We start from the raw sequence: 17284 nt of genomic DNA, 5'->3' as shown, positions 1-17284 counted from the left end.
TCTTATTATTTCCTAGCATTCACCAGCAGCTTCAATGGTTCCTCTAAGCAGCAGTTAGCAGAGCTGAAAGTAAAAATAGTTTGTTACCTTGAGTAGAAATGTCGTCTATCTGTACTTTACTGGAGTCATTATTGTTTACACAACTTTTTATTTTCTACTCCTTACATTTTAAAAATAGACTCATTAGTTTCTTGTCATTTCAGCTCATTTCATTCTGGCCTGGTATTTAGAAAAAGTAAAAACCATCAAAATAATTTGTTTCATCCAGACAATAAATTTTTTTGTGGTTTGACTTGGTGCTGCCCCAACCTGTTGTTCACCACAAACCAAAATAAACAGTTTTTCAAGACGATGCAACGTTAAATCTGACACTGTTACCATTAGTTATAAAACTAAGAAGATGAAGTTTAAGGAAGTTATCATCCAGAATTGTAGAAAAATGTTCCTTTAAAAGTGTAGTGCAGTAAAGCTTCTGTCCTTAACATTTTTTCCTGCATTATTTTTACTTTTATGCTTTAATTAGTTTTTAAAAAATTTACTTTTACACTTTTACTGGCGTAATAGACATTAATATTATAGACTTTCTAGTCATCACTGCTCCCAACAAAGATGCTTTCCCTGCTTGTAGACAGTCTGTTGGTGTTTCTATGGATACACACAGGTTTTTCACATTCAGGTCTCTCTGCTCACTTGCGCACTGTTTTATTGTTATGCTAGCTTTAACAACGCATAGCTGAGCAGTTTTCTCCTTATGTTACAAACTCTTACTTATATTTATGGGTTTTTATATCTGTTGCTTTTGTTTGTCTGCATGAGGCCATTTGTGCTTTAGGTCCAGCTCATTCCAAAAAAAGCTAAAAACAATCCACTGGACTTTGTTTCCAAGTTTAAAGACGTTTCTCTTTCATCCAGGAAGCTTTTTCAATTCAAAATGGCAGAAATAGTGTTGAGTTCCAGGATTTGATCAGCAGCCCAACAAAGCCTTGTTTTAGTTTAGAAAACATGAAAGTTGAAATGAATGAACGGGTCCACCACTTTGGAATGGGGGTCGTTTGGCTTCTTTGTTAGCCTGTAATGCCCCAATGGATGACTGAGAATCTTCACCAGAACATTTTACCTCCTGCTGTAACATGAGGTTTTCTTCACTGTGGGACTATAAAGGTTATGTCACTTCATTTCAGTCCATTCTGTTCTATTCTGACCTTTAACCTCTCCCTTCCACAGACAAAGTGGTATATCCTGTAAAGCTGTGTAAAGTTTTCTATGAACCCTGTGAGTGAGGCTGTTGTAGACTTACCTCTAGTGGCTGGGCGTGGTAGTGCTCGGTCGGATCCCTCAGTTCCGCAGCTTCTTTCATAAGCCTCTTCACCGCTTGGACAGAGAATAATGAAAACAAGTTAGCAACCAAACAGATTCAAAAGTTGTCATTTTAGTCAAAGTAATATATTCACATCAGGTGTGTAGACATGTAGGCTACGGCAGCTCAGATATAAACAGATAAAGCAGGAAAAAGGATTAAACACCATCTGCACTTTCAGTGGGAGTGTCAAACTTTTACAGTTATAAGGGTGAAACAAAGGGAAGCTAAAGAGCTAAGAAATGTGAAATATAATCCCTACATCTTTTAATTCCTGAGTAAAGGATATGTAGGGTGAGGGCTGTTTATGTTTTATCACCTTGTGTCTGATGTTTCCTGGTAAAGAGTTTCTATCTTGAAAGACAAGTATTTCCTGGATAAATAATAATAACCAGTAAGATGTTGCCAGCTTCTACCGTCATGTTCATGAGCTTTGGGTCATGACCAAAGGAATGAGATCCTGGATACAAGCAGCATACATGAGTTTTCTCCATAGTGTGTCTGAACTCTCCCTTAAGGCTGATTTATGCTCAGAAACCAGGTCACCTGCGTGTGTCGCAGTGAATGCAAATGTGCCTCCGCCCCTGCCGCAGTACTGCCTGAGCAGTGCTGCTAACTTAGTGCTTAAGTCGCTATATTTAGAAACTTTTCAGACCCCTCTAGCACTTTGATTTTAAATAAAGCGCCTAGTGCAAAATCTAGCAACTTTTTTTCTGCTACCGGAGACTTTGGAGACAACATCTAAAAGCAGCGAACTCTGCTCTCCAGAGCGAGTAGATTGGTAACCCCGCCTCCTGCTCTCCTCTATCTTGTCTGCTGTCATGATTCATGCAGCTATTATTTCATCCAAATGAAAAATGGAGAACAGAGAAGCAGATCATGGCTTGTCTACAGTGAAAAGAAGGACTGGGTTATTTACTTTGGCCTTTTTGGAAACACAGGAAGGAGCAATCAGCTAAGTGAGCTTAGTGCTTGGAAAAAATCTTTCATTCCTTTAGAGACAGCATGAAAAGTCAGCTGAGTACAAAACATAGAGAGGAAAACAAGAAGAAAAGGGACAAGAAGAGAGGGACACAATCTAGAACAGATAATGGATGTCTATTTTATTAACATTTCTCTATCTGTAGAATTGGTCTGTTTGATGTGTTGTCTTCCCATTTCAAAGGGCCCCATGCCTGTCGTTGCCTAGGGCCCCGAATTTCCTAAATCCGCCCCTGACTTTAGGAAATGAAAAGAAAGAACCCAATCAAAGCTCAATAAATTCATATCAGTCTATCTAAAACACTCTCATTTTACAAACATTGAGATTTTTTTAGATTTTATTCCTCAACGACAACAAAGACTGAGAGAACGAGGTATTGACTAGGATTCTCCACTCAGAGTGAAAAATATTTGCTGCATGAACCCAACTACAGCAAACATCAGCCTCAGAGGAAGGTTAAACAAGTGCTGCTGAGTTCACAGTGGATTTCTGCACAGGCAAAAGGACAAAGAGAGAGCTCCTACTATACCACAATAACTCATCAGGTCTCAACAGAGGACAGAAGAGAAGAGAAGGTGCTCTTGGAGAAAAATGCCAGGAGAAATATGTGTAACGCCATGTGCTGATGTCATTCTAGCTAGTGGCAAAAAATGTAAACATCAAGTTCAAAGGGAGGCCAAGCTTCCAGGACCAAGGTCAATGCTAAGGCAATTACACTATTAGTGCATAGCCCAGTGTGAAAGAAAACAGGACAGGGGACAAGGTTAAACAGGAATTAGTTAAAGTTTAGTAAAATATTTAGGCTGAATGACATTAGGATAATGAATTGAAACAAGTTCATATTGGCAGGATGTTGAATTTAATTACCCATCTGTGAACAGAACAGAGATGAAGATAAACAACAGCTATGGGCACAGATGGGGAGCGTAAAACAGTGACGATGATGAGAAGTGAGAAGATGAAGCTCTGAGTTTCTTTGTAGTTAAACCAAAACCGAACCATCGGTTCTTTTCACGCTGACCCTGAAAACACCCCATCTTTGTTGTTCGCAGCGAATACATTCAGACGAAGCGGACCCTATGTCCTCCAGCAGTCTAACCCTATAGCAGCATATCTATAGAGATAGCTCAGGATAACCTGAGTCCCTCTAACTATAAGCTTTATCTAGACTGGAATTGAACCCAACATCTGGACAACTGCAGTAGCAGCGGAGTGCAGAGATTCCTTCTGAATAAAAATCAATTTTCCCATTTACCAGACTCATCCTCCTCTGCAGAATAATGAGTCTGTGCATCTCCTCATCCCTCAAAATATCTACATGATCAAAAATAAAACAGAGAAGTGCTGTAGGGTTAATTAGGATTTCAAAAACAAAGAAAAAACAGAACAAATATTTTTATAAACAGGAAGAAAATAACATTTCCTGTTCCACCTTGAAAAAGAATTCCCTTTGGTAGCTATTAGAGAAGACAGTAAGTCTGCATAACTTAAGCATCAAACTTTAACCAGGAGCTGGGTTGAGTTTCTTCTGGAAGAAAGTGGTAGAAAGTCCTGGTAATGGATCATATTCTGGAGAACTGGGATAAGTCAACTCAACTCACTATATCCATCAGAATACACAGTGACAGTAGAGATGTCATATTTAAATTCCAAATCATTCTGGCATAAACATGTATATACATTTATTATTTATCAGATGATGTTATCCTAAAATGCAGAAAATGTCTATTTTTTAAAAAAGTCTTAAAATCTGGGGTTTTTTTGCAGGCCAGTTAGTTCTACGTCAGCCTAAAAAACCTAAATTCATCCAATCATATATCAACGGTCATCTGTCAATCAAATTTTTTTCGGTCATCTTGATTTATATGTCGCAGCTAATATATGCAACGGTTGAAATCAGAAATCAGAATCCTTTCCTTTCCCACTGAGTTGCGTCCCAGTGTTCACGGGGATGGACGTCTGTGTCTTCAGCAGGCGTAGAGCTAAACAGAACAGGCAGCGTTGCGAGGCAAGGGCTCAAACATGTACGGCTGGAAGCCTTCTACACCAAACCAAGCTTCTGCCGCCCTGGCGTCCTCTTCCACAACATCTTCGTCCCCGCTTTCCTCCTCTAAATAAAAAATGGATGACGGAGGAGACTCATCCACGACCTCCGACACTAAACTCTCCTCCTCTTGCATGTTTTCTCTGTCCATAGCGTTCCTTGACAGCGCCGTTGAAGAGGTGGAAACAAAAGGGCAAAGCAGGACACTTTATCTGTCCTCAGTAGAAAGTCCCTCTATAGACCAGACTCACAAAATTTATTTTTTACGGAGGAGTATAAACAAGCTGGGCAGTGAACATAGATCAGCAAATCTGTTTTCTGTTCTCCTACCATGGGAAATTAAATGGTTTATTTTTATTGTTTATATTCCACTACCCTTTAGAAACCATGCTGAGATCGGTCCGAGCATGGTAACCGAGGTAACTGTTCAGAGTAAATGGCACGCATAACTAAACCGGACTGTGCCAGACACAACTGAACCTCTCTAAACTGGTACTAGGTCATCAGTAGGGCTCGGCCCGGTTCAGTTCTGGATCGGTTCTCTATCCATAGAAGGCTCCTTACAGTCAGCCTCCGTAATCAGGAAACTTCAGACATTCATAGAAATCCTAGCCTCCCTACTGTGCCACACGATTTCCAGTGATGGTTCTGCCTAGCAGTGTGATGAACCTCAACCTTCCTGCGTCTGGAAGCCCTGATTAGACTATCGTTTGTCCTATCCACTTCCCAAAAGCTGACTGTCAAATAAATTCACCAAAGGCTGCCTTCTTCGCCTGACTCTCCGTAAACTTCCTGAATGTTACGGGCACCGCCATGTTGGTTTGCTTGTTTCCCTCTAGAGAGCAGTAGTACCGTAGATCGCCACTAAGAGGACAGGAACAGAGATCGGCACGGTTTACTGATCCAAGCTCGGCATGGATCAGTTCTCAGAGGGTAGTAAAAATAGGGCTAATGATCGATACAGAAAAGGAAACACGGACAGCAATGTTATACAGAAAGGTGAATACCTGTTGATGTGTTAATACCCTGATGTGGAAAGTGCATTGCTGATAACCAGCTCGATAAAAAAGAAAACACTTAAAATATCACTGTCAACTAGTAAATGCAGTGTTAGAACTCCTACATCTATAAGTATTAATTGTGAAAGCTGCTGTTTACAGATTACCCGATTAAACCAAGTAATTCCACTTTTTAAACTAAGACGGTTGACTGAACTTTTTAAAGGCAGAGCGTCTTCAGATTATGTTCTCTGCTCCATGGTTTAGGATTACGGCTCTCATTGCCCACGTTTCTACCAACAGAACAATAGCGAAGGCTTTCTGTCACATCTAGAGCTTTAGTATGAACTCTTCTATGAGAGCATGAAAGCATGACACAGATGAAAGTGAGATGATATCACCCGCTGAAGGGGTGAAGGATTTGGTTTTCAGTAGAAATGCTGCTCGGTTGTGAGAAACTCACAGCTGTGATGGAAAATAACTACTTTTTTTTCCTTTAGAGAGATAAACTGACAGAGGAAGAGGGTGTTATTCTACCTTATACAGTTTGAAGATGATTAATTAGGGGTTCAAATCCTTAAAGTAAATAAAAAATGAGTGAATGATCCCTTCTGGTCAGTACAGAAATTCCCTTTTATGCAACTTTTATGCATTGTAGCATCACTAACGTGTTACATTTGCACTTTAAGGATGGGGAGGGGGCAGTCATTGCTCTGAAAGCCATATATGATTATAAAGGCAATATGATGTCATCCATAGATGAATATTACTAAATGATGGCAGGGACTTGATGGGATGTTAGCTGAAAACACCTTAAATGTGTTTAAAAAAAAGCTGAAAATACTCAAAATGTGTAGAAGAAAAAATGTGACGAGAAACAATTTCACTAATTCTGTTTTTGTGGGGCAGCTGTCTATTTGATTCTTTAAAGGGGGGCTTTTACTCTTTCAATGAAGTTAAAAACAATCCACTGAACTTTTGTCTCCAAGTTTGAAGACGTTTCTCTTCCATCCAGGAAGCTTTTTCAATTCAAAATGTCAGAAATAGAGTTCCAGGTTTTATCCAGCAGCCCAACAAAGTCTGGTTTTTGTTTAGAAAATGTGCAAATAGAAACGGATGAACAGTCCACCCCTATGGAATGGGGGTCGTTATGCTTGTTTGTTAGCCTGCAATGCTCCATACCTGTCTATGTCTCTGAAAGGGGGGTCATTAAAGGGCTGAATAGGTGAGGTCTTCTGTTCCCCTGTTATTTGTGTGGCCTAGAACTCAACTCTTGATTGGATCGGTGGTCCTCTGTTCTGCTAGCATGAAGGAAGTCTTCAACACTCTTGGTCTCTTCCCAGCTTCAGGCTCACGTTTATCTTTTATTCCACGATTCCCCAAAGTCAGTCAGTAAAATACCTCCAGAGACTGTAGCTGATGACGTCTGAACCTGCAGCATTTCACAGCTTGATCTTTACCAGCTCGCTTTTACCCGAAGGAATGCAAAGGGCAACTTAATGATGGGTAGAGGGGGCGGGATGAGATTTATTGTTTCAGGATTAAACCGCCTCCATGGGAAACAATACGGCTTCATGCCAATAATTAGCAGCTTTTCTTGTCCACAGATCATCAGAGCCACACATACTCCTCTCAATGTATCCCTCTGTGATGTTAACAATCACACTGTGGCCCCTGACTCACAGCCCATTGTGTGCATAACCAAGGCAAAAATACAGAAACACATAATATGCCTAAAAATATTGTTCTAAAAGGAGAAAAGTCAGGCCTGAATATAAGCTTCTGACGCACCTGAAAGAGTCTAATGGATGCACACACACCGGCCAGAAGTGAGCTGTAGTTTAATCACAAACTGATTGAAGCTATCAAACGGATCAAGGAGTAGGGATCCAGGAATACCTCGTCTACAGGTGCTGGTCATAAAATTAGAATATCATGAAAAAGTAGATTGATTTCAGTAATTCCATTTAAAAAGTGAAACTTGTATATTATATTCATACATTACATACAAACTCATATATTTCAGATGTTTATTTTGTTTAATTTTGATGATTACAAATGACAACAAATGAAAATCTCAAATTCATCATATCAGAAAATTAGAATATTACTGAAGACCAATAAAAACAAAGGATTTATAGAAATGTTGGCCAACTGAAAAGTATGAACATGAAAAGTATGAGCATGTACAGCACTCAGTATTTAGTTGGGCCTCCTTTGGCCTGTATTACTGCAGCAATGCGGCGTGGCATGGAGTCGATCAGTCTGTGGCACTGCTCAGGTGTTATGATAGCCCAGGTTGCTCTAATAGTGGCTTTTAGCTCTTCTGAATTGTTGGGTCTGGTGTATTGCATCTTCTTCTTCACAATACCCCATAGATTTTCTATGGGGTTAAGGTCAGGAGAGTTTGCTGGCCAATTAAGAACAGGGATACCATGGTCCTTCAACCAGGTACTGGTAGCTTTGGCACTGTGTGCAGGTGCCAAGTCCTGTTGGAAAATGAAATCTGCATCTCCAAAAAGTTGGTCAGCTGCAGGAAGCATGAAGTGCTCTAAAACTTCCTGGTATGTGGCTGCGTTGACCCTGGACCTCAGAAAACACAATGGACCAACACCAGCAGATGACATGGCACCCCAAACCATCACTGACTGTGGAAACTTTACACTGGACTTCAAGCAACGTGGATGAAGTGCCTCTCTTCTTTTCCTCCAGACTCTGGGACCTTGATTTCCAAAGGAAATGCAAAATTTACTTTCATCAGAGAACATGACTTTGGACCACTCACCAGCAGTCCAGTCCTGTTTCTCTTTAGCCCAGGCAAGACGCTTCTGACGCTGTCTGTGGTTCAAGAGTGGCTTGACACAAGGAATGCGACAGCAGAAACCCATGTCTTTCATACGTCTGTGTGTGGTGGTTCTTGAAGCACTCACTCCAGCTGCAGTCCACTCTTTGTGAATCTCCCCCACATTTTTGAATGGGTTTTGTTTCACAATCCTCTCCAGGGTGCGGTTATCTCTCTTGCTTGTACACTTTTTTCGACCACATCTTTTCCTTCCCTTCGCCTCTCTATTAATGTGCTTGGACACTGAGCTCTGTGAACAGCCAGCCTCTTTAGCGATGACCTTTTGTGTCTTGCCCTCCTTGTGCAAGGTGTCGATGGTCGTCTTTTGGACAACTGTCAAGTCAGCAGTCTTCCCCATGATTGTGTAGCCTATAGAACTAGACTGAAAGACCATTTAAAGGCTTTTGCAGGTGGTTTGAGTTAATTAGCTGATTAGAGTGTGGCACCAGGGGCCATCAATTTTGAACCTTTTCACAATATTCTAATTTTCTGATATGATGAATTTGAGATTTTCATTTGTTGTCATTTGTAATCATCAAAATTAAACAAAATAAACATCTGAAATATATGAGTTTGTATGTAATGTATGAATATAATATACAAGTTTCACTTTTTAAATGGAATTACTGAAATCAATCTACTTTTTCATGATATTCTAATTTTATGACCAGCACCTGTATATACTCATATACATACCCGTACATAGGCTATGATGTAAAAGCAGCAGATACCAGCATCCTCTTCCCTCTGACAGCCAGCATTAGTTTGGGACAAATACTAAATAAAACAGTTGGTGGTAATACACCTTAAAGATAAAACCACACCAAAAAAAAAAGGAGAAACGTAAGCGGCAGTGGGATGGAGAGCATCATGCTAGCTGAACACACTGCAGGCTGAAACAATGAGGAGTAGTGATCGAAAGTGACCAAAGAAGCAAACCCCAAACATGTTTTCATGGGAATCCCGCACTTAGCTTAGCATGCTATCTGCATCCAAGTAGACAGATAAACCAACTTACAGCATTAAATGCTAAATGGCCTGTACTTATATAGCGCTTTTTCAAGTGAGGAGACTTGACCCAATACCCTGGCTAGGTAAAAAAAAATCGATTTAATTGATTTTGAATCGATTCCTTTACATGTTTGTAAAATCGATGTCTAGGGAATGAGATCGATTAGTTTTAAAGTGACCCCCCTGCATTCAAAAGCAGAAAAGATGCACTCAGGATGACTTTAAGCCAGACAGCTGCAAATATAGCCAATGGGTTGACTGAAGACATTAACAAATGGGGGCTGAGCAGCAAACACCCTGTAGTTGTTAGGGAGAATGCTGCTAATATGGTTTATGCAGTGGAGATAATGCAGCTCCTGCATGTCTGCTGTGTCACGTCTGCTCGCTCGAGTGAGGCTTCACTTTTTCACTTTTCACAAACAAGTTTGCACTTTTGAGACAATTTTGTTCACGTCTCATGTTTAAACTGTCTGATTTACAAGTTTCTGGCCGTAAGTTTGCACTCCTCTTTGTACATAGTAGTTTAATTTAGTTGAGTTTAACTAGTTTTAGTTAATAGTTTTAGACTGAAAAATGTTTGACTTGGAGCTGAATGATTTTTGTTAATAAACTCTTATATTTTGAACAGAAGTTGTGGTGAATTTATTCCATGTGCGGAATTGACAATGATTAGAGCTTGAATCACTCTTTCATTTATTGTTCTAACACACAGCCAGTAGGGCGTGTGTTCATAAACAGCCAAAATAATATCTGATTAAATAAGATATTTACCACTCCTACCGGGGAGCGCAATGAACCTCTTAAAGTATCAGAAATATGAATTTCCAGCTGGCTGGGAATAGAATAGAATATAAATCCACCAAATTAATATGGCATATTAGCCAACCTAACATCGGTTTCCTGAAGAAGCCAAATGTAAATGGGAACCCTCTTCAGGAGTATTATTAATGATTGTGGGGCTCTGACTGCTGTGGGAATCATGTAGAGCCATTCATTTATCTAAGAAACACTGCAAAGAAGTAATGAGTTTTTTAACGGTTAATGATACAGCCATCATGATCACCCAATATTATTAGACTTTAAGTAGATATCATCCAGCCATATTTAACACTTCTAAAACCTTTATTTAAATATGCTGCGAGTGTTTATACGTCATATCCCCTGTTTAGTTTAATATCTGACAGAATCCTTTGTTTAACAGTAAACAGAGTGAACAAGGAAAAGGCCTTTTGCACAAATGTGCCCATGATCTCTGTTGAGTCAGAAAGGTCAGGCCACGGGCCCAAGGCGATGGGTTGATAATCCCTGCATGCCAAATCATTTTATGTAACACATTTTGAGTGTCTGCCACTGGGAATGATTCACAGAAGGTCCAGAGGGGAAAGAGGAGAATCTATTACATAATAATGAGCCAAAATCAGGAATAAGGAAGGCCTAAAGGAGAGAGGGAGGGAGCTAAACTCCTCAGAAGTGTTCTTCCCCTACCATTACATCCACAGCAGTGAGGAAATATACCCGATTACATAAAAAAAAATCATAAAGGTTTTAACAATGACGTTTTACACACTAAACTGCTTCAAAATCAGCTGCATGTTATTTATTGCGCACTATCAAATGAAAGGGTGGAGATTTCTATGCAACTGAACTAAGCTTCTATGATTTACGGCCTTTACAATCAGCCCTGAAGACGAGCAGCACAATCTATGAGCCACTGAGTAAATTAGATCAACTTTTACTTGTTCTTTAATCCTCTGTGGGGGTTTTTCACCACTGCAGAGAATTTAAAAAATAAACTACTTCACTGTTTTAAATTCACCAATTAAAAACCTACATATGGAATTACTAAAATATCATCTTTTCCATTTCATCTCTTTGCTTTTCCAAGCTTAGGTGGCTTTTCAATTCACATTTACGGGCAGAAATAACGCGCTCCAGAAAAATGATTAAATGCAAAATGGTAACACCTTTTGTATCTATATGCTTATAAAAGATAAAAGGTTAAAGTTTATAAAGAAAAGGATTTATAAATTGAAATCTTGTACGGTGTTCACCATCAAATAAAGCTTGATAAATAACTAAGTATGTTTGTTTTCATAGTTTAGTCTCTCAAATCCTCACAGATGTCACAAAATTCCCCACCAGGGCAATACCACTTTTCTAGGGCTAATTTTTATTTTTGTCCTATCTCTGGGATAGGACAAAAATAAATAAAATTTTAAAAACTTGCTCCGGGATTGTTAAAGTGAAGTTATTGTAATAAGCTACATATCCTGCAGCAGTAACTGAAGAGGTAAATGTACAAATGTTGTTTAAAGTCACTTTGTAGGACTCTATGGTCCAGATGTTGGGTTAAAGTCCAGGCTAGCAAACAGTATTGCCTCCTGCCATGGTGACACTGATCCTGGTAGAATGAAAAACTACTGAACAGAAGAAAAAGAAAAGAGCGAGAGGAATGCTGCTATAGGCTTAGACTGCTGGAGGACATAGGGACCCCTTTTTCATCATTCTGCTTCATTCTATCTCTATTCTCCCACTCTGCAGAATCTGTTAGTTCAATCTCTAACGTTCTGCTCTCTCTGCTTTTTCTCATAGTAGCTTCATCTGGTCTGTTCCTGTTTGGCTGTGACTCCATCCTGGAGAGAAACATCAGCTGTGCTGCTGCCATCAACACCTTTGTTTCTAGATGTTGAAGCTTGGCCTGTTTTTCAGTGTAGTCCTGTTTCTCTGACTGTGACTAACTGGATGTGCTCTCTTCATCCTCTGGCATGGGAGCTGGCTCGGAGCTCGTCTGCCTGGCTGTGTGTTTCCTGGACGGGGCCGCTTTTTTGGAGTTTTCTTTTGTATCTATGCTTCTTTTTCTATCTCTGCTTCTGTCTCCTTGAACCCCAGTCGGCCTCAGCAGATGGCCGCTCACACTGAGCCTGGTTCTTCTGGAGGTTTCTTCCTGTTAGAAGGGAGTTTTTCCTCTCCACTGTCGCTACAAGCATGCTTAGTTTGAGGGATTGCTGAAGAGTCAATGAGTCGATGCAATCAGCTGGTTTTCCTTAGATAGAAAACTTTGAATCAATCTGACTGGATGATCTGGTGAACTGTAAAGTGCCTTGAGATGACATGATGTGAATTGGAGCTATAGAAATAAAAGGGATTAAATTAAAAACATTTAATTTTAAATAAGGATCTAATTTATCAAGTGGGATGGCTATCTACAGCAAACAAGCCCTTTATTAAAGTGATTTCTTCCTATTAAATGAATAACACCTGGTTATGCTCTCATTGACTTTGGAGAGTTTTTGATCATGAATAAACTCTCAATGCCAGAGCTACCTGGCCCTCCCCACTCCAGCAGATGTTTTGCTTTTCTGAGCCCGTTGGTGACCAACATGACCAACTGATGCCTGGACAGTTTTCTTTAGGATTTTCAAGTGAACTAGAGAAATATTGGTTTTTCCAAAAAATAAAAAAATGATCCTGGAATCAAGATGTTAAATGACAAATGTGAAATTAAGTGTTTAATTTTGAGTTGCTTTAGCCTAGTTTGTTTTGTGACACAAATGTGTTTTCTTCTCTTTAAATACTGATTAATACCAAGTTTAAATTTCACATCATGATATTAAATTACGTTTTTACACCCTTGGTGAATTTGAGCTTGTTACCAGAGGAGTGAATGATTAGCTGACATTGCAATGCTATAATGTTAGAGCAAATGTGCACCAAAACTCTATGATCCAGAACGTTTCTAAGTTTCGCTCTCACTCTCTGTTCTATTTTAAAGGAACTGACATCTGGTTCCAGCTGCAGGGGAAGTTAATGTATTCTTCTTTTAAAACCAAAACTAAAACAAAGCATTTACACTAACCTGTTAGAAAGACACTGATTAGATGAAGATCTGGCTTCAATGTCCAGACACACATTAGAAACTGGAGATCTAATAATCACCCAAAGCAAGGATATCAGAGTTAAAGTTTCTAATATATACAGGTGCTGGTCATAAAATTAGAATATCATGAAAAAGTAGATTGATTTCAGTAATTCCATTTAAAAAGTGAAACTTGTATATTATATTCATACATTACATACAAACTCATATATTTCAGATGTTTATTTTGTTTAATTTTGATGATTACAAATGACAACAAATGAAAATCTCAAATTCATCATATCAGAAAATTAGAATATTGTGAAAAGGTTCAAAATTGATGGCCCCTGGTGCCACACTCTAATCAGCTAATTAACTCAAACCACCTGCAAAAGCCTTTAAATGGTCTTTCAGTCTAGTTCTATAGGCTACACAATCATGGGGAAGACTGCTGACTTGACAGTTGTCCAAAAGACGACCATCGACACCTTGCACAAGGAGGGCAAGACACAAAAGGTCATCGCTAAAGAGGCTGGCTGTTCACAGAGCTCAGTGTCCAAGCACATTAATAGAGAGGCGAAGGGAAGGAAAAGATGTGGTCGAAAAAAGTGTACAAGCAAGAGAGATAACCGCACCCTGGAGAGGATTGTGAAACAAAACCCATTCAAAAATGTGGGGGAGATTCACAAAGAGTGGACTGCAGCTGGAGTGAGTGCTTCAAGAACCACCACACACAGACGTATGAAAGACATGGGTTTCTGCTGTCGCATTCCTTGTGTCAAGCCACTCTTGAACCACAGACAGCGTCAGAAGCGTCTTGCCTGGGCTAAAGAGAAACAGGACTGGACTGCTGGTGAGTGGTCCAAAGTCATGTTCTCTGATGAAAGTAAATTTTGCATTTCCTTTGGAAATCAAGGTCCCAGAGTCTGGAGGAAAAGAAGAGAGGCACTTCATCCACGTTGCTTGAAGTCCAGTGTAAAGTTTCCACAGTCAGTGATGGTTTGGGGTGCCATGTCATCTGCTGGTGTTGGTCCATTGTGTTTTCTGAGGTCCAGGGTCAACGCAGCCACATACCAGGAAGTTTTAGAGCACTTCATGCTTCCTGCAGCTGACCAACTTTTTGGAGATGCAGATTTCATTTTCCAACAGGACTTGGCACCTGCACACAGTGCCAAAGCTACCAGTACCTGGTTGAAGGACCATGGTATCCCTGTTCTTAATTGGCCAGCAAACTCTCCTGACCTTAACCCCATAGAAAATCTATGGGGTATTGTGAAGAAGAAGATGCAATACACCAGACCCAACAATTCAGAAGAGCTAAAAGCCACTATTAGAGCAACCTGGGCTATCATAACACCTGAGCAGTGCCACAGACTGATCGACTCCATGCCACGCCGCATTGCTGCAGTAATACAGGCCAAAGGAGGCCCAACTAAATACTGAGTGCTGTACATGCTCATACTTTTCATGTTCATACTTTTCAGTTGGCCAACATTTCTATAAATCCTTTGTTTTTATTGGTCTTCAGTAATATTCTAATTTTCTGATATGATGAATTTGAGATTTTCATTTGTTGTCATTTGTAATCATCAAAATTAAACAAAATAAACATCTGAAATATATGAGTTTGTATGTAATGTATGAATATAATATACAAGTTTCACTCTTTAAATGGAATTACTGAAATCAATCTACTTTTTCATGATATTCTAATTTTATGACCAGCACCTGTACTTCTATAGTGAAAAAGATTTCAATTTGAGTACATATATATAATCTATATATTAGATTACTTATAATATATATGCATATTAATAGGCTAATCTAACAAAAGCTAATATCTACCAAATGACCAAAGCCTAATGGATCTGTGCTACAGCAGCTGCATCATTCCCCAAAGTTCAAAAGGTATTAAACATTGAACATGAGAATATGACACTCATTTCTTTATAACCCTTTAGTGAGACTATAAGAACTGAGAACAGTTATTTAAATTTTGTTTAACCAACCTTAACGCTAAAATAATTCATAATCAAAAAATTAAAGCTTGGTGGAATCCAATGGAAGATGGAAGTTTAATTCTAACTTTATTTTTGCTCTCCTCCAACCTTTTAGAACCCTGCAGAACCTTTGATCACTAAATTGGTTTCCTGTTAAATCCAGAATAGAATTTAAAATCCTCCTTCTCACATATAAAGCCTTAAATGGCCAAGCTCCATCTTATATCAGAGATCTGATTGTTCCTTATGTTCCTAACAGAGCACTTCGCTCTCAATCTGCAGGTTTACTAGGGGTTCCTAGAATTTCTAAAAGTAGAATGGGAGGCAGATCTTTTAGTTATCAGGCTCCTCTCCTGTGGAACCAACTACCAGTTTTAGTCCGTGAGGCAGACACCCTGTCTACTTTTAAGGCTAGACTTAAAACTTTCCTTTTTGATAAAGCTTCTAGTTAGAGTGGCTCAGGTTATCCTTAGCTATCTCTATAGTTATGCTGCTATAGGCTTAGACTGCTGGAGGACATAGGGACCCCTTTTCATCATTCTGCTTCATTCTATCTCTATTCTCCCACTCTGCAGAATCTGTTAGTTCAATCTCTAACGTTCTGCTCTCTCTGCTTTTTCTCATAGTAGCTTCATCTGGTCTGTTCCTGTTCGGCTGTGACTCCATCCTGGAGAGAAATATCAGCTGTGCTGCTGCCATCAACACCTTTGTTTATAGATCCTGGAGATCAGCCTGTTTCTCAGTGTAGTCCTGTTTCTCTGACTGTGACTAACTGGATGTGCTCTCTTCATCTTCTGACATGGGAGCTGGCTCGGAGCTCGTCTGCCTGTGTGTTTCTTGGACGGGGCCGCCTTTTACAGTTACCTTTTGTATCTCTGCTTCTGTCTCCTTGAAACCCAGTCGGCCTCAGCAGATGGCTGCTCACACTTACCGTTTCTCAATGAGCGTTTTCGTGTGCTAGTGATACGTCATCAGCCTCAGCCCGAACATTGTTCCAATTGCCGAGAACGCCAGACCGACAAAGTACCAAATCCCCGGATGTTGTTCTTGTCCCCCCATCTTTATCGAGTATGCATCAGAGCAGACTTGTCCGTTCTTGAAATTGACAGCTGTCCCAGCATGCACCGCGGCAGCAGCAGCTTTCAATGGAGCGCTCCATTGAAAGTTAAAAGTTCTCCTTTCTGATGCTGTTGTTTAATAAAAGTATGTTTTAAGATCATTTGAGGCGAGAATATCATACTTTAAAGGAACACTATATGGCACATTAATTAAAAAAAAGATTTCTAGAAACCAGCGGCGCTCCAAAGCTAATGGCAGCCAGGGCTAACCGCAGCCTATCTATAGCAGCCCTCTCTCAGCATAGCCGTGTGTGAAGGACCGCTGGCTCTGATGGCGATTTTTTTTTTGTTTTATTTTGCAAAATGTTCATTTGATTTGTATTTATCCGACTGTGTTAATTATTATCCCCGCATTAAATGAAACAAGTTAAAATGTATTATTACATAGAGACTATTAATAACAGGAGGTGAAATGCAGATCTAGACGAGCTGAGCATGTGGTGACGTCACGAGTACGCTTCTGTTCCAGTTGACCCAGATCTATGCTGCGTGCTCGCGTTCTCACCAAATCCACACTTTAACACCTTTAACCGTACTCGCGTTCCCGTGAATTGAGAAACGGCCACTGAGTCTGGTTTTGCTGAAGGTTTGTCCTGTTAAAAAGGAGTTTTTCCTCTCCACTTTCGCTACAAGCATGCTTAGTGTCAGGGATTGCTGAAGAGTCAATGAGTCGATGCAATCAGCTGGTTTTCCTTGGATAGAAAACTTTGAATTAATCTGACTGGATGATCTGGTTGAACTGTAAAGTGCCTTGAGATGACATGATGTGAATTCGCGCTATAGAAATACACTAAATTAAAACTGAATAGAAATAAATGAATTTCAATCTTATCTAATTGGCCACATTGATTTCTAATGTTGCCATTGAAACCCAACAGAAAGAGTTTTAAATGGAAAATGATGGATCCTCCTAGCAGGGAACCTAGCAGCTGTTGGTGTGTGTGCATTGGCCGCAGGGCCTTCTATCTGTATGCAAACATGTAACATTCATACTCTGCACTGAACACCTAAATAAACGAGTTTGTTTCTCACAGTTCACCCACACATTAGTTTAAAAGACACATTTGATAAAGACC

At 39.7% G+C, this 17284-nt stretch overlaps 1 protein-coding gene across 1 annotated transcript in view; it reads right to left on the bottom strand.

Annotated features, from left to right (window-relative positions):
* ube2j1 (ubiquitin-conjugating enzyme E2, J1) overlaps positions 1–17284 on the bottom strand; it is a 30420-nt gene that overhangs the window by 12468 nt on the left and 668 nt on the right. The window contains exon 2 of the mRNA XM_038270531.1: positions 1298–1371. Coding sequence (XP_038126459.1) covers positions 1298–1371 — 74 coding nt within the window. The remainder of the gene's footprint in view (positions 1–1297; positions 1372–17284) is intronic.

Source organism: Cyprinodon tularosa, unplaced genomic scaffold, assembly GCF_016077235.1.
Source record: "Cyprinodon tularosa strain WSP-4 unplaced genomic scaffold, ASM1607723v1 ctg764, whole genome shotgun sequence".
Classification (NCBI taxonomy): domain Eukaryota; kingdom Metazoa; phylum Chordata; class Actinopteri; order Cyprinodontiformes; family Cyprinodontidae; genus Cyprinodon; species Cyprinodon tularosa.
Note: the sequence above shows the minus strand (reverse complement) of the source record. Positions and strands in the feature narration are given on the sequence as shown.